The sequence below is a fragment of the Dipodomys spectabilis genome, unplaced genomic scaffold (genome assembly GCF_019054845.1).
Source record: "Dipodomys spectabilis isolate Male_0828 unplaced genomic scaffold, ASM1905484v1 ptg000552l, whole genome shotgun sequence".
In the NCBI taxonomy this organism is placed as follows: domain Eukaryota; kingdom Metazoa; phylum Chordata; class Mammalia; order Rodentia; family Heteromyidae; genus Dipodomys; species Dipodomys spectabilis.
Genome location: NW_024871229.1, coordinates 383276 through 407450, shown reverse-complemented (window position 1 = coordinate 407450; position 24175 = coordinate 383276). Strand labels below are relative to the sequence as shown.

Genomic DNA, 24175 nt, shown 5'->3' with positions numbered 1-24175 from the left:
CTGCGCTCCGAGGTCGTCCGCCTTTCCAGCGCTGCTGCGGTGACCGTGGCCTCGAACCCTGAACCCGCGCCGGCGGCCGCGTGGCTCGCGCCGGCGGCCTCGGCCCCTCGGCGCGACGGTGGGCCCGGCGGGCCAAGCGGCAGGGGCCAGCCCGGGCCAGCCGGCGGCGGCGTGCGGGGCGGGGCCGGCGGGATGGCGAGGCCGAGCCTCCGGCCCGACTGGCCGGCCGGGCCTGGAGAGGCGCCGCCGCCCCGCGCGTCCTCGCGGCGGCCGCCCCGGCGTGGACGGACCGGGGACCTTTGCACCTGGCTCAGCCTTGACCTGCGCCTGGCTGCGGACTGTCCAGGCCTCGCAGGCCTCGAACCCACCATCCTGGCGAGTTCTAGGAAATGCCGCCACCGCCTGGCCACAGCCTGAGCTCTCGGGCTCTGCCCGGTCTCAGTGGAAAGCTGCCCAGGTTACGTCTGCTCTACCTGTCCTCCCCTTTTCTAGGTCCGCTGGCCGCTGTGTAGGCCCTTCCTGCTTTCTGGAACCTTCCCTCCAGAGGAGTGCACATGCCAACACACAGATGGGCACACAGGGTTTTATTGTCTCTGCCTGGCCAACCACTCTCGGCGTTGTCGGAAGCCCAGGCTGGAGGCCGGGGGGGCCAGTCTCAGCGGTGCCTCCTGCGGATGCACTGCAGCTCCTGGTAGATGGCGCTGAAGCCAGGCCGCTGCCCCGGCTCGTAGGCCCAGCACTGCTCCATGAGCCTGAACACGGCGTCGGGGCACAGCTCCGGGCAGCGCAGGCGGCCCCCTGGGGGTGGGCACGGTGGGCCGGCATGAGGAGCGGGGCCTCTTGCCCACCGTGCACCCCAGGACAGAGGCATGCTGCTTCCACACGTGGGCCTCTGCTCCCCATTTTCCCAGCTGCAGGGCGTGTGATTCCCTTGGGTGTGTGTGGAGGGGGAGGGGACGCCCCATGCAGCCTGGCATGGGTGGAGGGCCAGCGGGCTGCGCTGCCCCTGGGGAGGGATGGTAGTTAAATATCCAGAACCCGCCGGGCGCTGGTGGCTCACGCCTGTAATCCTAGCTACTCAGGAGGCTGAGATCTGAGGATCGCGGTTCAAAGCCAGCCCGGGCAGGAGAGACCATGAGACTCCTATCTCCAATAAACCACCAGAAAACCGGAAGTGGCGCTGTAGCTCAAGTGGTAGCGCGCTCGCCTTGAGCTGAAGAGCTGAGGGACAGCGCCCAGGCCCAGAGTTCAAGCCCCACGACCGACAAAAAAAAAAAAAAAAAAAAATCCAGAACCCCAGAGGGGCTGGCCTTACCCTTCTCCACAAACTCCCGCGTTTCCTGGTTGCTGAGGTTGGGGTACGGGGAGGCGCCCAGGCTGAACGTCTCCCACAGCAAGATGCCGAAGCTCCACACGTCGCTCTCGGAGGAGTAGCGGCCTGCAGGGGGGCCGGGGAGGGGGTGAGGGGCTGCGGGCACTGGGGCTGCCCACACCCGGGCCCAGTGTGGCTGGGGCCAGCTACCATAGTTAAGGGCCTCGGGCGCGGTCCACTTCACGGGGACTTGTCTGAGGCCCCCAGAGGCGGCGTAGATGCCATCTGCCTCCTCGCGGGACATGCCGAAGTCGCTGATCTTCAGAACGTTCTTCTCAGTCACCAGACAGTTCCGAGCAGCCAGGTCCCTGGGGGAGGGGGCAGGGCCCTTCAGCCAAGGCCACGCCCTCCACACAGCAGAGAACCAGAGCTGCTTCCAGCCGGGCTGTCCTGGTCTGCCTGGATAAGGGCTGGGGGGGCGGGGCGGGGGGGGGCGGGTGTGGACAGCTCCTCTGTGTGTGTGTGTATGTGTGTGTGTGCGCGCGCATGAATACTGATGTGCACATGTGCATACACACGCACATGTTAATGGCCCCCTGCCTGTGGGGGGGCTATGTGAGCATGTGCATGCATGACGCCTGTACACACGTGCCTGCCCGAAGTGCGCTCACCGGTGGATGCAGCACTTGCTCTCCAGGTACTCCATGCCAGCTGCCGCGTCCCCGGCCATTTGCAGCAGGGCCTTCACGCGCAGCCGGGCACCCTCCGTCCGCAGGAAGGTCAGGAAGTCACCACCTGCAGGTGACGGCCCTGAGCACGAGCTCTGGGTCCCAGCCCGGGGCGCCCCTCACCCTGCACCAGCTAGGGCGCCCCTCACCCTGCACCAGCTCCATGACGATGTAGATGGGCTGCTTCTGTGTGCAGACGCCGACAAGACGCACGATGTTGGGGTGGCTGTACTGCTTCAGGATCCTGGGGGTGCCGCTGCTTAGGTTTGGAGTGGCCTCCCCCTGCCCCCCCCCCACCTGCCACCCAGGAGCCCCGGGACAGAGGGCAGGAGGCCACGGAGTAGAGGCAGGGGACGGGGCAGAGGGACCCGGGGCATGTGGCCGCTCACCTGGCTTCCTGCAGGAATTTAGCCTTCAGGTCGGGCGGAAGCGTCTCCCGACAGGACTTCACCGCCACCAGCGTGTTGTCCGCACGCAGACGTCCACTGAACACTTCGCCAAAGTTCCCCTGAAACAGCATGGCGTCCCGCCAGTGCTCGGGGATCACCCGCCCCAGCGCCAGCCTTGGGCCCTGGGGGCTCTCGGGAGATTGCCCCCTAGTGGTGAACGGAGGGAAAGTCACTGCCCTGGGATCATTCTGCTGTGTATGTGCAAGTGCCTTCCTAAACAGTTTTGGTGCTCATTCATCCCCTGTACGCCAGCCTCTGAAGGGGCAGGAGGTGGAGTGCTGGCTGTTTTGGGGGTGGGGACCCTCCTCCATTTCCTGTCCAGAGAGTCAGAGTCTGAAACCAGCCTGAAGCAGAGGCTGAAGGGTGTCTGGCGGCAGGGCTGAGTGTGGGGCGGGCAGAGGGGGCATGGAGGCGGTGCACACTCACCCGCCCGATCTGCTCGCCCAGCACCAGGTCCTCATGGTTCAGCACCCACTTGTCCTGGGGGAGAGAGGGAGGGGCAAACGTCAGCCCAGAAGAGGGGCGCTGAGCAGCTCCTCGGGAGCCTGGGGGTGTGGGTCTGACAGAAGGCCCACGGGCGGCCTTCCAGGAGGAGGCTGGCCTCCCGCTGAGTGGCACTCGCTTCTTGGCGCTGGAGGAGAGGGCGCTGCGTGGCGGCGGCCTGCTGCAGCTCACCTTGGGCACGGCCCGGGACAGCACCACGCCACTCTTCTTGGTGAGGGGCTGCTGCGAGCACAGCAAGTGGTCGACGAGCAGGGGGATGCTGGGAAAGCCGTCCCCTTCCAGCCGGTACAGGCCCTGCGGGGCATGGGACAGGGTCAGCGGCCTCCATGGCTGCCGAGGGCAGTGGGGGCCCGGGGAAGGGGGGCACCACCCACGGGGCCCGTCCAGCCGGGATGGGCGGTGGCAGAGAGCCATGGAGGTGGCTCGGAGGAGAGGGGCGGGGAGGGGACGGAGAGGGGGAGGCTCACTCACGTCAGAGCACTGGATGATGAAGTGGCGGGGCAGGCCGTCCCACATCACGGACAGCACGAGCTCCTGCTTGCCCTGGCTCGCCCGCACCAGGAAGTCCCCGGACTGCACCAGCAGCTCGGCCACCTCGGCCCGAGGCAGGGCCCCGTGGTACCACAGCTGCTCCTGCAGCGGCTTCTGTACCTCGGGGACCAGCTGCACCGGGGGCGGGAGCTGGGGGCGGGGCAGGGTCACAGGACCTGCTCTAAACCCTCTGGCCTTGGCCCCCTGCGGGCGGCAGAGCAGGGGGCAGAGCCCGAGGAGGCAGAGGCCTGGGCTGGTGCCTTCTCTTCCCCCGCCACAGACCCCAACCATCCCCAGAGCGGAAAGAGCCACGTGGACACTGGGCAGCTGCTCCTGGCAGCAGACAAGAGGAAGGGGACGTGGGGTGGGGTCGGGACTGGACGCCCAGAGCACCGAGGTGGGGGCGTGGGGCTCCGTCTGGGACCCTCGGCCCCCGCGCCTCCCCAGCACCACTCACCGAGAACTTGGGGCGGAAGATTCCAGAGAAGTGGCTCTTAAGGAGCTCGAGCGTAGGCGTCCGCCCCCCTTCCCGCTCCTGCTCCTGGGGCCAGGGACACATGTCAGCAGGTGGTTGGGCTTGGGGAGGGGGAGGGCGACAGCGAGGGGCGCCCCCTCCCCTTCCCCTTTCCCCCTCCACCCCCCCCGCGTGCGGCCGGGCAGGGGCGAGCGGGGCAGGGCTCACTGAGGACGAGGTGGACTGACGGTCCTCCTGCAGGAGCAGCACGGCGGGGGCCTCGCCGGAGCCCAGCTGGTCCAGCTTGCTCTGTAGCAGGTCTCGCTGGGCCTGCAGCTTGGCCTGGTTGCACAGCGCCACCTGCAGGGCCTGCAGGGCCTCCCCCAGTGCCTGCTTCTTGCCCAGCAGCTGCACCCTGCAGGCAGAGGTAGTGCCTGGAGCGGGCGGGCACGGGGAGGGGGGTGGGGGGGCACACCTGTCATCCCAGCGACCCAGGAGGCTGAGATCTGAGGATCACGGCTCCAAGCCAGCCCGTGCTGGAGAGCCCTTCAGACTCTTCTATTCAGTTAGTCAGCAAAAAGTTGGAAGTGGAGATGCAGCTCAAGTGGTACAACACCAGCCTTAAGTGAAAACACTAAGGGACGGCACGCAGGACCTGAGCTCAAGCCCAGGACCAACACACACACACACACACACACACACACACACACACGCAGGGATGCGTAGAATCAGGGACTCTGTAGTGGGGGGGCAGACGCAGGGGTGCTCACCGCTCGCGGGGGTGCGTGCTCTGCTCCTCATCCTGGAGCTCCCGCCGCAGCCTACTGACCGCATCCCGCCGGCCCAGCACCGTCTCGGTGGCCACGGCCAGGTCCTCAGCCACCGAGGTCAGCCTGCACCAGGAAGGCCAGCTTGAGAGCTGGACCGTCACGTGGGCCAACCTGTGGCTGGCAGAGGCAGCGTTGGGCCCGCCCCGCCCCGCCCCGCCCCTCCGTCCCCTGGACACCACGCACGTGTGCTGCACGCTCTCCACGGTCAGCTCGTTCAGCTGCAGCTCCCCGGGCTCCAGCGGCTCACCCTCCTCCAGCAACGACTCGTCAAACGTGACGCAGGGGGGGACTTCCGGGGCCGAGCTGTGGGCAGGGTGGACATGGCGGTGGTCAGGACGAGGCCAGAAGCCTGGCACCCAGCTGCAAAACCAGGTGGCAGCGCCCGCTTACCCGTGCTGCCGCAGGAAGCCTTGGTACTCGGCCTCCGGCTGGATGCGGGCGGCGGCCGCGGCCATCTCCTGGTGGATGGCCACCACCTCATCCTGCACCAGACTGCTGATCTCCAGATACTCCTGCACAATCTCCTTCCTGCCACACAGGAGGGGCCGGTCAGGGGCCCCAAGCGGGGCAAGGCAGGCAGCTTACCCAAGGCCCAGGGTTGGCAAGGCTGCCGCACCTCCTCTCCCAAGCCAGCAGCCGCAAATCATTTCTACTTCCTGAGCTGGCGAACCTGCCCTAGCCTCGCTGTATCCTTAAGAGGCCGTCCCAGAACCCACCGCGCTGCAGGAGCTCCCTGCCCTGTGCTTCAGGGCTCGCGCTCCGGCCCCTTTCCTTGCCTTCACCTTTGCCCTGGCATCGTTTCTCCTATTACCCCCACCCCCTGATGGTGCCTGGACACTGTCCCTAAGCTTTCATTGTACAAGGCTAGTGCTCTGCTACTTCCAGCTTTCTTGGTGATTAACTGAGACCCTTATCTCCAAAAAAAAAAAAAACACCAGAAAACCAAAAGTGGCAATGTGGGTCCAGTAGTAGAGCGCTCGCCTTGAGCTGAAGAGCTGAGGGACAGCGCCCAGGCCCAGAGTTCAAGACCCATGACCAACAACAAGAGTCTCATGGACTTTCCTGCCTGGGCTGGCTTTGAACTGCGATCCTCAGATCTCAGCCTCCCAAGTAGCTATGATGACAGTCACACATGCCCGCTGTCTTTCCTTTTTACTTTCTTTCCTCCCTCCACATGCTCAGAAGTTCACTTTCTGTGCTCTCAGTGCTATGGCTGGGAAGATGCTTTGGCTCCAGTTGGTTCAGACTTGGGTGTGGGACTCATTGTCACGACCCCATGTCAGTGCTTTCCCAGGACTGGCAGTGGGCGGGGGGGGGGGGCACTATCCAAGGGGCCGATGGGTGTGGGGGGGAGGGGACGCTGTCCAAGGGGCTGATGGGGAGGGGCGCTGTCCAAGGGGCTGATGGGGAGGGGCGCTGTCCAAGGGGCCGGTGGGGGAGGGGAGGGGCACTGCGGGCTTACAGGACGTGGGCCATCTCCTCATGCAAGTCCTGCAGGGACTGCAGGAGGCTGGGCAGCATGAGCTGGTGGTGGTGCTGGTGGTGCAGCTGCGCAGCCCGAACCCCCAGCACGTAGCGATTGTGGTGGGCAAACAGCTTCCACAAGCAGCGCACATACTTGTCCTTGGCCTTGTCCCGGTCCTTGTCTGCTGGGGTGGGCGGGGTGCAGTGTGATGGGTACCTGTGGGCAGGTGGGCTCTGGGCCAGGATGCCCCACACCGCCAGCAGGGGGAGCCACAGACCTTTGCTTGCCTCCTGGTACTTGCGCTTGGCCTGGGCACTGTCCCGAGCCAGGGATCGGTACTGGTTTTTCAGCTTATCGATGTCCTGGCTGTGGGTCTGGGGAGAGGGCGTGGTGGTGAGGGGCAGGTCCCCAGGAGAAGATTGCCTCTCAAGATGGGACCCTGGAAATGTGCTGCCATCAAGGTAGGCAGCACATCCAAGCCCATCCTTCTGGAAGAGTCTAGAGACTTCTGAAGAAGCTGGCGGCTAAGGTTAGGGTCAGTCACTGTGTGATGATGGACAGGTCCTTTGGGGAGGCAGAAAGGCATGGTGAAACCATGCAATGAACACACACATGCACACGCATGAATGAGTGAACGGATGAATGGCAAGAAAGTAAAGCAGGCTCTATTCAGGAGCTGGGATGGGTGGGAGGGGAAGGGAGAGGGTGAATGCAGGTGAATAAGGTCAAGTAGTTTATGTGCATGTAAGAAAACAATGACGGCACCTGTTGAAATTGTTTTAAGAAGGGGAAGGAGGAGGAACGGGGAAAGAGTGTGGTGGGAACACATTGTTACACAATGAAAATCCTTGGGCAACAAACATGCTAATAAAAATCCAAAGCCGAGCACAAGTGGCTCACGCCTGCAATCCTAGCTACTCAGGAGGCTGAGATCTGAGAATTGCGGTTGGAAGTCAGCCTGGGGTTTAGGAAAGCCCTTGAAGACTCTTATCTCCAATAAACTCCTCAGAAAAAAACAAGTAGTGCTGTAGTTGAGTGTTAACCTCAAACACAAAGAGGCTCAGACAGCACCAGGCCTTGAGTTCCAGCGCTAGGACTGGGCGGGGGGGGGGGGGGGGGGGGGGGAGGGGTTGAGGGGGAGGGGGAAAGAACAACAACAATGACAATGACCAAGGGCAGATCCTCGAACTAGACAATATTTTGGGGAAATAGGTGAGTAATAAGGCCAAGTTGGCCACCAGGGGTCGCTGTGGTCCATGTGAGCCAGGCTGGCCCTGGTGGAAGGGGTGTGGCACTAAACATGCTAGGAGCTCTGTGACCCTGGAGGGCTGAAGCTCCTGAGAAAGACAGCAGCAAGGAAATCACGAAGCCTAGGCTCCGAGGAGCTGTGGGATTCACACCATCCAGGGGCCCTAGACCAAAGACTCGGGCCGGGCCTCGGTTCCCCTCATGGGAGCAGGGCTGGGAGGGAGGGCGCGCCTCCCAGGCCTGGCCGGCCTCACCCATCCTGCGCTGGGCCCAGGCACAGACAATGCAGGGACAGGCCCAGCCGGCGCCCAAGTGGGGGAGGAAGGGAGGAAGCCGGAGCAGGACTGGACCGGCCGCTCTGGAGGCCAGGCCTGCGGTCAGGGACTTCCACTTCCCCCTTGGATGCAGAAGCTCCAGCGCGCAGTCCCCCTGCGGCAGGGCCTGCGTCATGGACGGCCGGCCCTCACCTTGGTCAGTTCTTGCTGCAGCTGCTGCCACTGCTCGCTGTAGGCCCTGCGCAGCTGCTGCCGCTCGCGGATCAGCAGGCTCAGCTTGCTCAGGGGCCCTGCGTTCAGGTCCTCCGCATGCTGCCTCAGCAGCCGGCTCAGGCTCTCCGTCTGGCTGGTGATCTCGGCCCAGGACTGTGGCCCCGCGCCAGAGGGGGAAGCAGGCAGGCAGAGGGAGACAGACAATGGCCCCGAGCCCACCCCAGGGGGCTTCTGAGAGGATGGGACGGGTAGGGGCGCCTCGGGGAACCCCACCTGGCCGATGGGGCTGGCGGGGGTGCCGCCCCGGCCCTGGCCCCCGCCATCCTGCAGGCACAGGTGCTGCAGCAGCCCCGCGTACTCCCGGTCGCTCTTCACCCTCTGGGCCATCCACTTCCTCATGCCCTCCAGAAAGCGCAGCTCGCTGTCCTGCATCAGCTGCACGGCCCCGTGGCCCTGGGCGCTGCACAGCTCAGAGGAGAAGCCCATGGCGGCCTCCTGCAGACAGAGAGGGGGGCCACCCCTGGGAGCGAAAGGCGGCGGCTGGAGTTGGCGGGGGCTGCGGGCACACAGGGGTCGGGGGAGAGCAGCCTGGACTTGGGTGACCGGCTCCCCGGGCCAGGCCCCTCCCTGGGGCCCCTGGGCCAGGCTCCTCCCTGGGGACCCCGGGCCAGGCCCTCATCCCTGGGGACCTGGTGCCAGGCCCCTCCCTGGGGCCCCCGGGCCAGGCCGCTCCCCCCGCTGGAGCTGCGCCCTCGGCGGGGCCAGGCTGGCCCGGGTGGCCTGGGCAGTTACATCGCCGCCCCCCCCCCCCCCGGCTGTCCCGCCCGCGCCGCCCTCAGCCCCGCCCGGGTTCGGTTCCCGGGGCGGTCTGCGGCTGCCCCGCACCGCCCGTCCCGCACCCCGGGTCCCCTCCGCCGCAACGCTGGCGTTACCGCGGGCAGGGCGGCTCCGGCTCCTCGGGCGGCGGGACGACTGCGGCCCGCGCCCGGCCGGGCAGTTCCTGATTCCGCGCTTCCTCCTCCTGCGGTTGCGGTTGGCTCCGGCCGGGCCTGGGCGGGCCGCAGAGGGGAAGGGGCGGGGCGGGGCCCCGCGCCCCCCGCGCCCCCGCGCCGGGCCACGGAAACGGAAGGGAGGAGGAGGCCGGGGAAGAATGACCGAGCCCGGGGGCCTGCGCCCGGCGCTCGGGGCCGGCGCCGCCAGGGAAGGGGAGGCAGGGGGCGTGGCCTGCCGGGTGGGCGGGGCGCTGGCACGGCGGGGCGGGGCCTGTGGGGTGGGCGGGGCCGGGGCTGGCCTTGGGGAACCTGTCTCCAAGAGCCAGGGAATGTTGGGAGTCCTCGCACCAAGTCGGGGGTGCCAGGGGGGCCATGGAGGGGAGAGGGGGAGTCCGGGTGCCAGCCTGCAGTGGGGTAAAACTTCCCAGGCAGATGACCCATCCCGCTTCCCCGCGCAGGCCCAGGCCGGGGCCGGGCCCCAGGGCGGCCCCTCCGCGGGGAGGGGAGGAGGCGCGAGGCCGAGGTGCTGGGCGGGGGGCTTGGCTCTCATCTTGGCTGTAAGGCCCCGGAGAGGTCCTGGCTCTGTCCCTGGAGCCTGCCGGAGACGGCTGGGGTCCTGCGGGCAGCCAGGCCACCAGGAAGCCTACTGGCCACAGATTCCCCCCCCCCCCAGGACGCAACCAGCAATATCCCACAGGAGACAAGGCCTGGTTTGCATAGTCTGCACGTTTAATCACTTTAAAACCTTTAACATTATCTCGTGTCCATTAAATAGAACCAACAATGCTGGGCCTGTTTAAATTACAAGGAAAAAAAATCACCGTGTGCCAACCCAGTATCTTACAAAACCAGCCAGGCCGGCCACAAGGGCAGGGTGGGGGTCAGGAGGCCCCCGCCCCCCCACAGGTGGACACCAGGGGGCTAGGGGGAGCGCAGGGGGCTCCCGGGTGGGAGGGGGCTGATTGTCCTATGGGGGGGGGGTGCAAAAGGCACGTCAGAAGAGGGGTCGGGGCGTGGCAGGCCAGTGCTTCCCCAGCAGGGCACAGTGATAGCGGGGCTGGGTGGCACACCTGCCCACCCCTGGCACTTGGAGAGCCAGCCGCCCTAAGCCCTTGGCACAGCCCACGCGAAGCACAGGTGTCAGCCTACCTCCCACCCAAACCCCCTTTCCCAGAGCCTCGCCGGCCTGCCTCTTCAGGACTTGGGCACTGCCGGTGCTCAGCCACCAGCACCGCCCAGCCTGAGGGCTGGGTGGCAGTGGGGGAGGGTGGCGGCGGGGGGGAGGGAGGAGGCGGGTGGTCCAGCTGCTACCCCCGTTAAAAATACAAAAAAAAAAAATCATCTAAAGTGAAATCATCACAAAGTGAAAATATATCCTCGAACAGCTCCTGAGATCCCCACAGGGGAAGCAGCATGGGGGAGGGGGCGGGGGGGGGGCCGGCGGGCCACATCCCTCCCCACCACCCACCCAGGGGCTCCTGGGCTGTGAGTGCCAACAGCCCAGCCACCCCGGGCTCAGAAAACAGGGGCTTGGGCCCCAGCGAGGGGAGGGTGCTCGGGGGCCGGGGGCTCCGCGCGGCCCGGCCAGCCAGGCGGCCCGGGGGGGTGGCAGCCCGGAGCCCAGCACCTGCCTTGCCTTGGTCCCTTCCTCTGCTCGAGGCTTCTGCCACTGGAGGCTCACCGGGGTGCAAGCCAGGGCCAGGTGGGGAAGCGCTTGGGAGGCGCCTCCTCCTGCCCTGGACGGGGGCCATTATTGCTTTAGAGGGGCAAGGAGGGGCGGGAGCTGCAGCCTGGATCCCAAGCCCCAGGGAGGGCCGCCCCTCGGCACCGCAGGCCTCCGTGGGGCCTCAGCCTTGGAAAGCTGCCCTAAAGCTTTCACTCCTCTGTCCCCGTGGAGGGCGCGGGGGGGGGGGGGGGGGGGGGAAGGGGGGGCGCGAGCTCCCTGCCCCCGCTGGCTCAGGCTCCGGGTGGGCCCGGGGTTGGGGTGGGAAGCGATCTCAGCTCCCCCAGATGCCCAGCCACGGTCCGAACCCAGACCCAAGATAGAAAAATACTTTGGTGAGTTAAAAAGTGCCCGAGGCGGGGAGCGCGGGGCGCGTCGCGGGACGCGTCACAGGGCGCTCTGGTCTCTGATGAAGGCGGTCCTCTCGCCCCGGCCCTCGTCCTCCTCCGAGTCGGAGGGACCCTCCTCCTGCCAGGCGTCGGGCGGCAGCCCCTTGTAGGAGATGAGGCCGCGGTCCATGGTGTACACCTTCACCCCCCGGAAGCTGAAGCCGGAGCGCAGCTGCAGGACGAGGAAGACCGTAACGAAGACCAGCACGATGAAGGCGCAGCTCAGGCCGGCCACCACCTCAGGCAGGTGGGAGGGCAGCAGCCCGGCCTGCAGCCGCGGCTCAGGCTCGGCCTCCGCCAGCCGCCCGGGAGGCTGCGGCCGGGACTCGCGGCTGCTCTGGCTCTGCCGAGAGCACGTCCGCTCCACGGGGTCCAGGCTGGCGTGGCGTGGGCAGCTGAGGCAGTCCGTGGGCGCGGGGCCCTGGCAGGTGGCACACGAGGCGTGGCAGGGGACGCAGACGCTGGCCCGCATGGTCTCCACGTCGTTCTCCGTGCTGTAGTGCGTGTCGAGGACTTGGGACGTGAAGCCGGCGGGACAGAGCTGGACACAGCTCTTCTGGTGCAGCGAGAAGCCTTCCTCACACACTGCGGGGGGAGGGAGGGCAGCGGGGGCAGCGTCAGGCGGACGTGGCCTTGGGCTGGGGACCCGCAGTCCCCAGGCACGTGCTCTCCCTGCCCCCCCCCCCCAGCAGCTCCCACGACTGACCCACACAGGCCTGGCTGGACGTGAGCGTCTTGCAGCCGCTGCTCTCCGGGGCTGCGGGGAGCCCCTCGGGGGCGGTACCGTACAGCACGAGCGTGAACTTGGTCAGCGTCCCTATGGCAGGGGACAGGGGACGAGGTGGTGAGTTTGGGAACCCCCTCCCGCCCCCAGCACCGGCCCCACTGGGCAGGCCAGCCCCCGCGGCCCCCGCTACCGTAGTTGTTGGCTTCGCTGGTGTTCTCGATCTCCAGGACCCACTCGCCGGAGGGATCCTCATCCCAGGAGTGGGTGGTCATGAACGCCCAGTCGTTGAAGCCGTCCGCAGAGTAGTCGTGCGGCCTAGAGGGGGCGTTGCACCCAGATGGGGCTCGCGTGGCTGCGGACCTGGGCACCCCCCCCCGGGCCACGCCAACCACAGGCTAGACGTGCCCGGGGCTCTCCCGTTCCCCCACGGACGGACATCCTTAGCCAGGAATCCCAGGGGGGCACGGACACTTCCCAAAGGGGCAGCGTGCTGGCCCATTACACAGGCAGGAACCAGAACTACAGGACACGGGATGTCCCACAGGACAATGCAACTCCTCTGCCAACGCCGCAGCCCCTCGCCAAACAAGGTCTGATGACTGCCGGGGCCCATGGGAGAGGAACGGGCAGGATGCAGGACGGCGGCGGGCACTCACCTGGCGGCCAGCAGGGTGGAGCGCGTGCCCATGGGGCTGACGAGGTGGATGGCCAGGTCCCCGCGGCGGTTGTAGGACAGGGTGAGCCGGGCCTGCGCGTGCTCCAGCCGGGTGACGTGGCTGGGCTCGCCCAGGCACGCGCTCACGCTCTTGCGCACCTCCAGCCGTTTGCCGATGTCCCTGGGCAGAGGACGCCGTGAGGCCCCTCCACTGGCGCGCGAGGCTGGCCCCACCGCCCCTCCCGGGGCCCAGGCCTTACTTGGGCTCCGTGAGGATGTCAATAACGCACTTCCGCTGGGGGGGTACCGTTGTCCAGTTCTGGGCCAGGGCCACCATGGCACCAGCGTCCAGCAACCCATAGCCGTACGAGTGGCTCACTGTGGGAGCAGGCAGGGAGGCAAGTCAGCAGAGTGTGGTGCCCGCCTGCCGGAACCCAGCCGAGACCCAGAACCCAGCCCGCCTGCCCAGCACCACCTGCCGGAGCCCGGCCCCCGGGGACCCCTGGCTCTCACCTTTGCGGCCTACGCCGTTAGTGGCCCAGTCGTTGGCATTGAGGTGAGCTGGCTTCGAGGTCTGCACCACCAAGTGCTGCATGTCCCGCCAGGTGAGGTTCTTGCTGCAGAGGAAAATGGGAGAAGCCATGCTGAATGCCTCTAGAAGAGAGAAGCTGGAGACTAAAGCTGCTTAGAGAGCGCCGGGACGGGGGCCAGAGGCTCAGCCTGGCATCCTAATGACTCAAGAGGCTGAGATCTGGGGATCGCAGTTCAAAGCCAGCTGGGGCAGGAAAGTCCATGAAACTTTTTTTGGTTGTGGAACCTGAACTCAGGGCATGGGCATTGACCCTGAACTCTTTTGCTCAGAGCTAGTGCTCTACCACTTTGAGCTACAGCACCACTTCCAATTTTCTGGTGCTTAATTGGAGATAAGAGTCTCATGGAGGGGCTGGGAAGGTGGCTCAGTGGTAGAGTGCTTGCCTTGCATGCATGAGGTCCTGGGTTCAATTCCTCAGCACCACATAAGCAAAAATAAAAAAGCCGGAAGTGGCGCTGTGGCTCAAGTGGTAGAACGCTAGCCTTGAGCTGAAGAGCTGAGGGACGGTGCCCAGGCCCAGAGATCAGGTCCCATGACCAGACTCCCCCCCCTCCAAAAAAAAGAGTCTCGGGGCTGGGAAGGTGGCTCAGTGGTAGAGCGCTTGCCTTGCATGCTCGAGGCCCTGGGTTCCATTCCTCAGCACCACATAAGAAAAAAGCCGGAAGTGGCGCTGTGGCTCAAGTGGTAGAGTGCTAGCCTTGAGCTGAAGAGCTGAGGGACAGCACCCAGGCCCAGAGTTCAGGCCCCACGACCGGACCAAAAAAAAAAAAAAGAGTCTCATGGAGCCGGGTGCTGGTGACTCTGTAATCCTAGCTACTCAGAAGGCTGAGAAGTGAAGATCGAGGTTCAAAGCTAGCCCAGGCAGTAAAGTCCGTGAAACTCTTATCTCCAATAAACCACCAGAAAACCAGAAGTGACACTGTAGCTCAAGTGGTAGAGTGCCAGCCTTGAGCTGAAGAGCTGAGGGACAGCGCTCAGGCCCAAAGTTCAAGCCCCACAACTGACCAAAAAAAAAAAAAAAAAAAAAAAGGTCTCATGGAGGCTGGGAAGGTGGCTCAGTGGTAGAGTGCTCACCTAGCATGTAGCACTGTGGCTCAAGTAGTGGAGTGCTAGCCTTGAGCAAAAGAAACTCAGGAACAGTGCCCAGGCCCTGAGTTTGAGCCCCAGGAGAAAAAAAAAAAAAATCTAACAGACTTTCCTGCCTAGAAAAGAGGGAGCTGTGGCTCAAGAGGCAGCACACTAGCTTTGAGCAAAAGGGGTCAGAGAAAGCACCCAGGCCCGGAGCTCAAGCCCTGGGACCTGCGCATGCGCACACACAGCACTAGGGTGACATGACCGGGCTTACTTGGCCTCCAGGGTGAGAGCGATGATCCCAGCTGCCAAGGGGGCCGAGGCCGAGGTGCCTGTGTGAGACTCGGTGCACTTCTGCCGCAGGTCAGTGGTCACCTGCAGGGACAGCGGGGTTGGGGTCTGTGGCGGGTGAAGGGGCCTGAGAGGCCTGACCCACAGATCCTGGACACTGCCAGAATCAGGATGCTCGCCTCTTCCACCTGCGGCCCTGCTAGCTGGCTCACCCACCTTCGTTTCTCCAGGAATAGATGGGGGCTGGGAGGTGAGGGGCAAGCGCAGGGTTTTGGGTGATGCCTGTGCTACTCGAGGGCTTCCTGGCCCCCCAGGTCTGCCCTGAGCTCAGCTTCCACAAAGCCTGGCCGGTCTCACAGACAGTGAGCCTTCAGAGCGGAGAGTGCCTGGAGGGGGCCTGAGGGCCTGGCAGCCCCACCCAGCCCGGCCCAGCCCGGCCCAGCCCCGGGCACCACTCACGATCTGCTTCTCATTCTGGTTGCCGCTGCTGTAGGTGGTGGCCAGCGTGGACGAGCAAGCCTCGCTGTACCAGGGCACGTTGCCGAGCTGTGTGGCGCTGCTGATGGACAGCGTGTAGATGCTGTTGGTGTAGCCGTCACAGTTGCAGCTGTCATGCTCACGGCCCCCATTCCCCGAGGCCCAGACAAAGATGGAGCCCAGCCCCCCGCGGCCCTGCAGACAAAGTGGCTGGGGTCACCGGGGATTCGGCCTTGGGGGAGGACTGGTTGCAGGGGCTGCTGCTGACTAGGGAGGCTGGAGTCTCACTCTTGGGGGCTCCGTGCCCCCCTCCCGTGCCCCCCGGAAAAGCCTGGGGGTCATTATGCACGCTGACATAATGCAGTGGAGTATACCAAAGTGCCAGCAGGAGTAATCTCCCAGAGTGGCTATGGACAGCTTTTCTCCATCTCTTGCTTTTAATGATCAATGGATTATTACTACTGTTGCTATTTCTCTGGTGATGCTGGGGTCAAAGCTAGGGCCTCAGACTGGGGACAGGCTCAAGAAGCAGAGCACCTAACCAGCACACACCAGGCTCTGGTTCAAACTCCAGCACTGAAAAAAACGAAGTCATGTCTGTGCATGCAGAGCCTCCGAAGTGCTTGAACAAATGCACAACACTAAGCACCGCATGTAAGTGGAACGAGACAGTTCAGGGGAGAGCTTCGGGAAGGACCGCATTCAGCCAGCCCCGGAGGTGGGGGTGGGACCCCGTTCACCTGGCTGACCCCCCGGAAGAAGGCCTCCTCGGCCAGGCGGGCTGGCCCGTCCACCGTCTTGCCGTCGTCCTCGGGCCCCCAGCTGGCACTGTAGATGTGGATGTGGCCGGGGTTCAGGCCCAGCGAGCGGGCCTCCACCGCGTCCGTCACCTCGCCGTCCAGCATGCGTACCCCTGGCCAGAGGGTGTGGGAAGGAGGGGGCTGCAACAGCTCAGCGGCCAGGGGGCTGGGGGAGGGGGCACCCCAGTCCTAGGAAGTGCCTGCCTCCCAGAGGGGAAAGGAGACACCACCTCCTGCCCTAACCCGGCACCTGAGGCCCCTGCGAGAGGATGCCTACTCCCCACCCCGCCAGCAGCCCCGCCGAGTCCCGCAGCTCTCAGAGTTGCTAGGAACCCAAGAGAATATCCACACAGCCTGAAGGATCCACAGTGGGAAAGTGCCAGGCAACGGCCAGACGGGAAGCGGGCGGAGAAAATCCCACCACGGGGCAGTCTCACCTCCAAATGAGGGCAAGTGGGCGGGGCCAAGGCTTCACTCAGCTCCAATAAGAGCAGAAGGGCGGGGCCACTCACCTCCAATGCGGGCGTTGTAGGCCACGCCTACACCACAGACTCCGTTGTTGGCCACAGCAGCCACCTCACCAGCACAGCGCGTACCATGCCTGCCTCGGCCAAGAGCACAGTGTTCGCGGGGTGTGATCCGCAGAGCCCCCACCCACCAGAGTTCAGGCTGAGCCCTGCCTCCACGGGGGAGAGGCGGGGCAGGGACGAGAAGCCCCGCTCTTGCCTGTTGTCATTCATCTGTGTGTAGCGGGGCTGGGGGTCAGGGTCCTGGTCGTTGACGTCAAAGCTGGCTCCCGGATCCTGGGAAGAACAAGGCAGTGTCGGGAGAGGCCTGATCTGCCAGCAGAGCAGGACAGTCCCCTCCCCCCACCCCCGGCCGGTATGCCCCCCACGCCTCCTCACATAATTGCCCGCCAGGTCTGGGTGGTTCTTCTCGATGCCATCGTCCAGGATGGAGACGACGACGCCATGTCCCGTGAAGCCCTGCGCCCAGGCCTCCCTCACGTTCAGATCCCGCTGAGTGACACCGGACTGCAGACACACCCCGTCCCGTGACTTACAGGGTGGAGCCAGGTGGGCAAGCACCAAGCATTCCCTCACCACCCCAAAACGCTGTCCCCGCCCTGCTGCTGAGAGGCCTGTGCTGGTGCGTGAGCCTCTGTGTGGAAGTGGGAAGGACTCCAGAGGGCAAGGTCAGGCTGGGCAGGAGGGGCAGGGCAGGAGAGGCAGGTGAGGGCAGGCTGGCCCACCTCAGGACCTGGGGGGGGGGGCTGCTGGGAGCAGGGCCCCAGACACTGCGTACCAGGTACCACTGCTGGGGGAACTTGGGGTCCGTTGGCTCCTGGTATACATCCCGTTTGGTCCTTCTCTTCGCCACCTGCTGCTCCAGCCAGTGTACCTGGGAGGAAGAGGAAGGCACGCAGGTGGGGTGTGGCTCCTGAGAACAGCGGGGAGGGGAGGCTGGCAGCAGGAGGGGCTGGCCCTTCGCACCTGAGGCTCCCTCTTCAGCCGGCTGTGCCACAGGTGGTGGGGGGACAGGGAGCGCTTCGTCACCGCTCGATGCCAGAAGTGGTAATAGTCGCCGAAGATCTGCAGGGGAGGGGAGAGGTGGGCTTTCCCTCTGCCAGTCTCGGGGGAGGCGGGATGGGTGACCAGAGGCGGCAGAGGGAGGGGAGATGGGGGGAGCTTTGCATGCTGCCCACGACCCAGAGAGGCCATGCAGAGGACAGGGCTGCCCTCACTGGGCGGTGCCGGGGTCTACACAGCTATGCTAAGGAACCCACAGGGGACACAAGCCAGGGCTCCCAACGCACTGGCCACCCAGATCCGCCTCCTCCCGATGCCCTGGAGAGTTCCTGCTCCCTGGTGCCCCGATGCCTAACCTCCCGGCCCCACCCCTGGGCCACGTCCTATGCCAGACCGGCAGGCCAGGCGGGAACACCTACCTGGCCCAGGTTGTGAAACCCATGCTTTCGTGCCAAGCTGTCGGCCACAGCCGGGCCCCCGGGGATGTGCACAGCCCACGTGTTGGTGAAGACCTTGTGGCCACGGGCATCAGCCACCAGCAGGACCAAGGCTGCTGCTGCCACCCAGAGCAACCAGGGCCTCAGCTCCATGGGGGGGAGGTGGTCTCCTCCGCCTGCTCACAGGACCTCGTTCCCGCGTCTCCTCTGCCTGCTCACAGGGCCTCCGATCCCCCGTGTTTGGGGCTGGCTGGCGGGGGCATGGGGCCGGGGTGGGCAGGGCCGGGGGACAGGAGGAGGCCTGCTGGCTCTGAGAAACGAGAGGACAGAGAGAGTCAGTCCCACCAGGCCCTGCAAGGATGCCCTCGAGCCCACCCAGAAAGGGGCCGGGAGAGAGGGACGAAAACACCCAAGTGCTCCCTAGAAGACGGCTGGACCAAAGCATGAGCCCCCAACCTCCTCCCAGCCTCCGTCCACCAAGAGAACAAGCCCAACACAGGAAGCGTGGCGGCTCGACTCGCTCCAAATCACAGACGACAAATAAAAGCTCACCACAATCAAGGGAAGAAAGCTCCATTACAAAGCACTATGTACACATGATCCCATTCTGTTCTTAAAAACTATTTATACCTATGTATTTATACATAGCCCAGAACACAATCTGGAAGGGCGCCCGCTAACGTGGTAACAATGGTTCTCGCAAGATGGCAAGACCCACGAGGGCTTCCTTTCTGTGTCATCGCTGAGCTCCACAACACCTAGGCACGTTTTATGAAAGCATAAAATATTGGGTTTTAAAGCCTTTTTTTTTTTTTTTAAATGAATGAGGCCTATCCAACCCTGTAGGGTTTCCTAGTTCCACAAGACACAGTCAACCATAGTGACATGAAAAGACTCCCAGGCTGCAGAGAAGGGGGGTAGGACTGGGGGGGTCGGGCTCTGAGCCCTGGGGCTTACCGAAGCCTCACCCCGCTCCAGGGCTGGGCAGCCAGGGGTAAAGTCAGTGCTTCCTGGGGTGCCCGCAGCACACCGGCCTGGTCGAGGCCCCTACCTTGCATAATGTGAGCCAGGCAGCCAGGCCAAACACAGGCTGGTCAGCCAGGAGCGCCCAGGTGAGCTGAATCAATAGTCCACGTGTTGTTTTTTCCTCCCTCAGTAAACAGACAGTGGGACCGCTCCGCCCAGGGCCCCATAACTGTCCCCACCCGAGGGCCTGACTAGCCAGAAACCCAGCACTAAGGAGGGCAGCAGTGGGCGAGGTCTCAGGGGGCCGCGGGGTACCCCGTCTTGCACCAGGCTCCCTGAACCTCCTCCCTGCTGCAGGGTGCTGCCATCCCCACGGCCTAGCCCAAAGGAGGTTACGCTGGACGGTGAGATGGAGGAGGCACCCAGAGGCCTGGAGACTGGGGGGGGGGCGGGGGGGACGCCCCTCCAGGTCACACCCTGTATGCAGCCAGGCGACTCCACACACAGCTCAGAGTATTTTCAGTTTACACCAAAATAACCTGACAGCTGACAGTAGAAGACAAGCGTAGAGCAGTTCGTCCACACCCCTGCAGGGCAGAGTCCACTGGGGCAGGCCTGGGGCCACAGCCCCACCTCACCTAGGACAGATAAAGCCAGCCGGCTAGATAGCAGATACCCCAGCCCCAGGGGGAAAGGGACCCCATGTTCCCAGTTAAGAACTCACGGGGGTGGAGCGCTGGTGGCTCACGCCTGTAATCATCCTAGCTACTCAGGTGGCCGAGATTGATGATCAGGATTTGAAGTTAGCTTAGGCAGTAAAGTCTGTGTGACTCTTCTCCCAGTTAACCACCAAAAAGCCAGAAGTGGAGCTGTAGCTCAAGTGATAGAGCGCCAGCCTTGAGTGAAAAAGCTCAGTGAAAGCGTGAGGCCCTGAGTTCAAGCCCCGACACAAAACAACCACAACATGCAGCCTAGGGAGCAGAGCCACGAGTGAACAGGCTCTACTTCACACTTCTTTCCACACAGCTACCTCTAGGGTCCAGATGCCAGGCAGACACCCTCTGACCACAGTACCGTGAACCCCAAGGAAGCCCTCCTAACCAATGCCGGGGTCCTCTGGGCCTAGCCCAGGTTCCAACACGCAGCGATAGAGCCGCAGCTGCTGGCTGTTAAGTAGGAGGATGGTCAACCAACTATCTAACGCAGCACCCCGGAAGAAAGATCCACAGCCCCCCACTCTCCAAGAGAACAGGCCTGCTGCCTTCCATGCAGGGTCTGAGCTCAGCCAGCTGCCCTCCCAGCTCTGAGAAGGGGAAGCCCCCAGCCAGATCTGCCTCACCCTCCCAGACAGAGGGGAGATTACCCTCAACCCCCAAAAAGAGGCAGGAGAGTGCACAATGAATGAACAGGCTTCTCCCCACCCCCAGCCCAGACTCTGACTCACCCTCTGAGTCCTAGTGGCCTCAAACCAGGAGCTTGTGTAAGTCTAGGTTCTCCAGATCTGTCTCGCCAGGCTCTGGGCTCCGGTTCTTCCCCGCAAAGCCCCAGAGCCTCCCGGCACAGCCGGCTAGCGGAGGCTGGGCATGGCGACCTGGCTGGGCACAGCTACACAGCAAGTGGCAGGACCTCGGGGAGGTCCAGCCAGTCTGTGCCTCCAGCCCGGACCCCTGCCGGGGCACTGCCCCCAAACCGGCCTCCTCTACCCTGGCTGCCCTGGGGTCCTGAACAAGCCACTTCCTCTTTCTGGGCCTCAGTTTCCTCGGTGGTTGAAAGCAGTTGGACCAGAGGCTGGCAAACTTTTTTTTGAGCCACAGAATTCTCTTTTAATGAAACAATAAACAACTTCAGATCTCACGTGCAGGCGCAGCCGAGGCCGAGCGGACGCAGGCTGTCCGGGGCCCGGCGGGGCTGGCCCCTGCCGGCGGCTGCTCGACCTGCGCTAGGCCCCGTCCCTGCGCCCGCACCCGTCCCGCTCGGGGCGCCGCGCGGGCGGCGGGCTGGCCCCGGCCCACCGGGTGGACGAGGCTGCGCCCGTGACACGGGGGACCCGGCGGCCCGGCTCGGCGCGGGCGGGCCAGGCTGGGCCCGGCACCGGCCGTGGGGAGGAGGAGCTGGCCGGCCCGGCCCTGGGTCCGGCCCGGTGCACCGGGCCCCGCACACCTGCGACCCCACGCGGGCCGGCGGCGAACGACCCCGTCTGCGGCCGCGGCGGCCCCGGCCCCGGCGGCTCGCAGGCCGGCCCGGGGCCCGCGCAGCGGCCGAGCCGGCGGCGGCCCCGGAGCGCCCGGCCCCCGGCGCCCGCTCCCCGCCCGGCCCGGCGGAGCCTCGCGGCCGCTTCCTGAGGTCAGAGGGCGCCGGGCCCGGCGGAAAAGTACCGGCGGCGCGCGCCCTTCCGGCTCCCCGCGGCTCCTCCCCGGGCCGGCGCGAGCGAGCCCGGTCCGGAGCCCCGCGGCCGCGCGCCCGCCCCGGCCCCGGCCCCGCCGCCCCCCGGGCCCGGCCGCTCACCCTGGGGAGCCCGGGCGGGGAAACTTTTCCGGGCGGGCGCGGCGGCGGCTCGGCGCCCTCGGCCGCGCGGGGAGCGGGCGGCGGGGCCGGGGGGCGGCGCGGTCCCCGCGCCCGGCGGCGGCGGCGTCACGGCGCGGAGGCGGCGGCGGGCGCGGCGGCGGCGCGGGCCCGGCCGGCGCGGGGCAGGGCTCGGCCTGGGCTCGGCGGCGGCCTCGGCCCGGCCGCGGCGGCGCGGCTTGTTTACCCGGGCCGCTGTCACGGCGGCGGCGGCGGCGGCGGCGGCCCGGCTCCGCCCCTCGGCCCGCCGCGCCCCGCCCCGCGCCGCCTCCGCGCCCGCCCGCGCCCGCGCCGCCGGGACCCGAACCGGAACCCGGGGAGCCGCCGCGCCGGGCGGCCCGGCCGCAGGTGAGGAGCGGGCGCGTCTCCTCGGAGGGGTCCGTGGGCCGGGCGCCCCCGACCGCAGGCCGCGGCCCACGCTGCTGGAGCCGCCCAGGGGGCCGGGGGAGGGCCGGGAGGCCCACCGCACCTCCACCCCCAGCGCCCACCGCGTGCTCCCCGCTCCCAAGGAGAGGCCGGAGGCCCACCCCACGTCCACCCCCCACCCCGTCCCCCCTCCTCCCAGGGGGACGAGGGGAGAACCGGGGAGAGCCAAGAGGCCCACCCCATGTCCACCCCCAGCCCCTCATCCTGTCCCCCCTGCTCCCAAGGAGAGGCCGGAGGCCCACCCCGCGTCCACCCCCCTCCATCCTCACACCAGCCCTGTGGGGCACCCCTTTGGGCTCAGAGCTGCGCAGGGGTGGGGGGTGGTTACTTGGTTACTTGCCTACCTTCTGAGCTCAGTCCACCAGTCTGTGAAGTGGAGACAGTTCCCACAGCCGAGTACTATGAGGCCCCCTTACAGACTGCACACCCCAGAACGCAAGGGCCAAGGGGTCCTTACAACCCATGAAGCCGGCTGGTTCCTTCCGGGTCAGGATGTCCCCTGGAGAGGACTGGGGGCAGTCCAGGTAGCCCCTGCGAGCCCCACACAAGGTTGGGAGACAATATTCCAGTACTGAGACTGAGGCAGGAAGTGAGTCACAACTTTTCCTTGAGCTCTGAGCAAGAGGATCCTGTGGAGGGGCAAGGGCAGCCCCACCAAGCCCAGGCGATGCCCCTGCCCCTCAGCACCCCCAGGTCAGCCTGGGGAGGAAAAAGCAATTGCCTCAGGTGCCCCACGTGGCGGGGGGGCTGGCCCCAGGGGCCTCAGAGGGCAGAGCCGAGGCCCGGGGCCCTCCAGACACTCCACCTTCCAGTTAGCTGTGTGGCTCACAGGTGAATTGTGGAAGGAAGGGCACAGGAGCAGATGAGCGCAGGTCAGCACCTGCCCTGATTGGGGGCGGGGGGGGGGGGGGGGCTCTCTACTTTTGTCCACTCATACTGGGTGGGAAGATGTTCACAGAAGATTGTACTTTGTAGCGAAGCACTGGTGTCTCAGGCCTGTCATCCTACATACTCGGAGGCTGAGAGCTGAGGGCCGAGGTTCAAAGCCAGCTCAGGCAGAAAACGCTGTGAGGCACATCTCCAACAATACCATTTGGGTAGAGCACTAGCCTTGAGCAAAAGAAGTTCAGGGATAGTGCCCAGGCCCTCAGTTCAAGCCCCAGGACTGGCACGCACGCACACACACACAGCACCCCAAAACTCTTACTTTGCAGCCATTCAGCTAACACACAGCTGGAAGCTGCTTTGGAAAGATTCCCATCTCCGGCTTCGTCAGCGCTCTCAAGTCTGGGGCAGGTTTTTTCTTGCCATCACTCCCCACCAAGCTTCGGAACCCAGGCTTTGAGAGGCGGCCTGGGGAGCCCCAGCTCTGCGGTGCCTGGTGAGGGGTACAGGAGGGGCAAGGGGTACCGGAGAGAGCAGAGCCCGCAGCTTGTGGCTAGGAGGCACCTGGGAGGAAGGGCGCAGCTGGCCAGGCCTTTATTCCTGTGTTTGGAGCAAATCCACCAGGCTCCTAGATAACCAGAGTTCCCCAGCCCCCTCTTCTCCCCTGGAGTGCTCTGGGAGCCCCCATTTCGCAAGCCTGACCCCCACTCAGGCAACCTCAAACAAAGCCGCCAGCAACGTGCACACCTGGCTTTAATCATCCAGCCACTCGGGGAGGGCAGGGGAGGACGTAATTGGGGCTTTCTCCGAGCGAGTGGGTGAGACTCGGGAGCTTTGGGGTGGTTCTTTTTGCTTACCTGTGCTTTCAGCGGCCTGCAGCTGCTCTTACAGCGCAGTATCCACACTCTTCTGTCATGCAGTCGGATAAAGCGCGCCCGGGCCGCCCCATCCAGCCCCAGAGCACCCCGGCTCCGTTGCGGCCGAGCGGCAGCAGCGGGCGGGCGGGCCTTCACCTCCCAGGGCAGGGCCCTTCCCAGTCTGGCTGCACCACTTGGGGAAACCCCTTATAGGACTGAGCTGGATGTCTGTGGGTGGGGGGAGGAGCTGGGGCTGGAAGTGACACGCGGTGACATATCTGGTCACGTTGAGACTGGCCTCCCCCTCCCCCCCTTCTCATGTGCCCGTTTATTGGGGTGGCTCTGCACTTACCATGTACTGCCAGGCTCTGCCAGATCGAGGCCCTGGGTTTAGTGGCTTCCTGGGGCCAGCGTCAGGCCTTGCTCTCACCCTCCACGCCCAGCCCACAGTCAGGCGCCTAATGAATGCTCTGAGTGAAGTCCTGTCTGTCAGACATCCATTCTCAGAGCGCTGTGGGACGCTGGCCTCCTTAGGAGGTGGCCTCTGGACACCAGAGCCAGGTCCCCTGACCTCACATGACCTTGAGCCCCAACACCTGCCGCCCTTCCTTCACCTGTAGATCCAGAGGTGAGAGGCGGGTACGATGCGTGGGGTCTTTCTCCGGTGAGGGTTCTGCACCGGGCACTCCTTGCATGGTGGGTAGGACCATGGCCGCCTCTGGAAGTGTCCTGGGCCTCGCAGGTCGCTCACCACCCCCCAACTCTAGTCAGCAGATGCCAACCGATG

At 65.3% G+C, this 24175-nt stretch overlaps 2 protein-coding genes across 8 annotated transcripts; both read right to left on the bottom strand.

Moving 5' to 3' along the window:
* Positions 1-569: 569 nt before the first annotated feature.
* Fes (FES proto-oncogene, tyrosine kinase) lies at positions 570-9034 on the bottom strand. Of its 6 annotated transcripts, none has more exons than XM_042670436.1 (18): positions 8942-9034; positions 7989-8529; positions 6551-6647; positions 6271-6457; positions 5199-5336; positions 4992-5111; positions 4749-4871; positions 4207-4393; positions 3982-4065; positions 3465-3674; positions 3165-3287; positions 2916-2969; positions 2430-2548; positions 2190-2284; positions 1984-2107; positions 1523-1680; positions 1316-1438; positions 570-798 (listed from the first exon to the last, which is right to left on the bottom strand). In XM_042670436.1, the coding sequence occupies exons 2-18, from the start codon at positions 8493-8495 to the stop codon at positions 656-658; spliced, it is 2592 nt and encodes an 863-aa protein (XP_042526370.1). In that variant the 5' UTR covers positions 8496-8529; positions 8942-9034; the 3' UTR covers positions 570-655. The 6 variants fall into 6 exon arrangements, with proteins under 6 accessions (XP_042526370.1, XP_042526371.1, XP_042526372.1 ...); XM_042670437.1 differs by having other exon boundaries at positions 7989-8565; positions 8942-8971; XM_042670438.1 differs by having other exon boundaries at positions 7989-8504; positions 8942-8960.
* Furin (furin, paired basic amino acid cleaving enzyme) lies at positions 2761-21235 on the bottom strand. Of its 2 annotated transcripts, XM_042670443.1 has the most exons (17): positions 21164-21235; positions 17675-18000; positions 17220-17318; positions 17032-17127; positions 16632-16760; positions 16453-16529; positions 16239-16327; positions 15667-15839; positions 14909-15121; positions 14433-14533; positions 13009-13112; positions 12756-12873; positions 12497-12676; positions 12031-12155; positions 11820-11930; positions 11109-11698; positions 2761-2771 (listed from the first exon to the last, which is right to left on the bottom strand). In XM_042670443.1, the coding sequence occupies exons 2-16, from the start codon at positions 17843-17845 to the stop codon at positions 11112-11114; spliced, it is 2373 nt and encodes a 790-aa protein (XP_042526377.1). In that variant the 5' UTR covers positions 17846-18000; positions 21164-21235; the 3' UTR covers positions 2761-2771; positions 11109-11111. The 2 variants fall into 2 exon arrangements, with proteins under 2 accessions (XP_042526377.1, XP_042526376.1); XM_042670442.1 differs by lacking the exon at positions 2761-2771 and having other exon boundaries at positions 10262-11698; positions 17675-18002; positions 21164-21178.
* Between the last annotated feature and the right edge of the window lie 2940 nt (positions 21236-24175).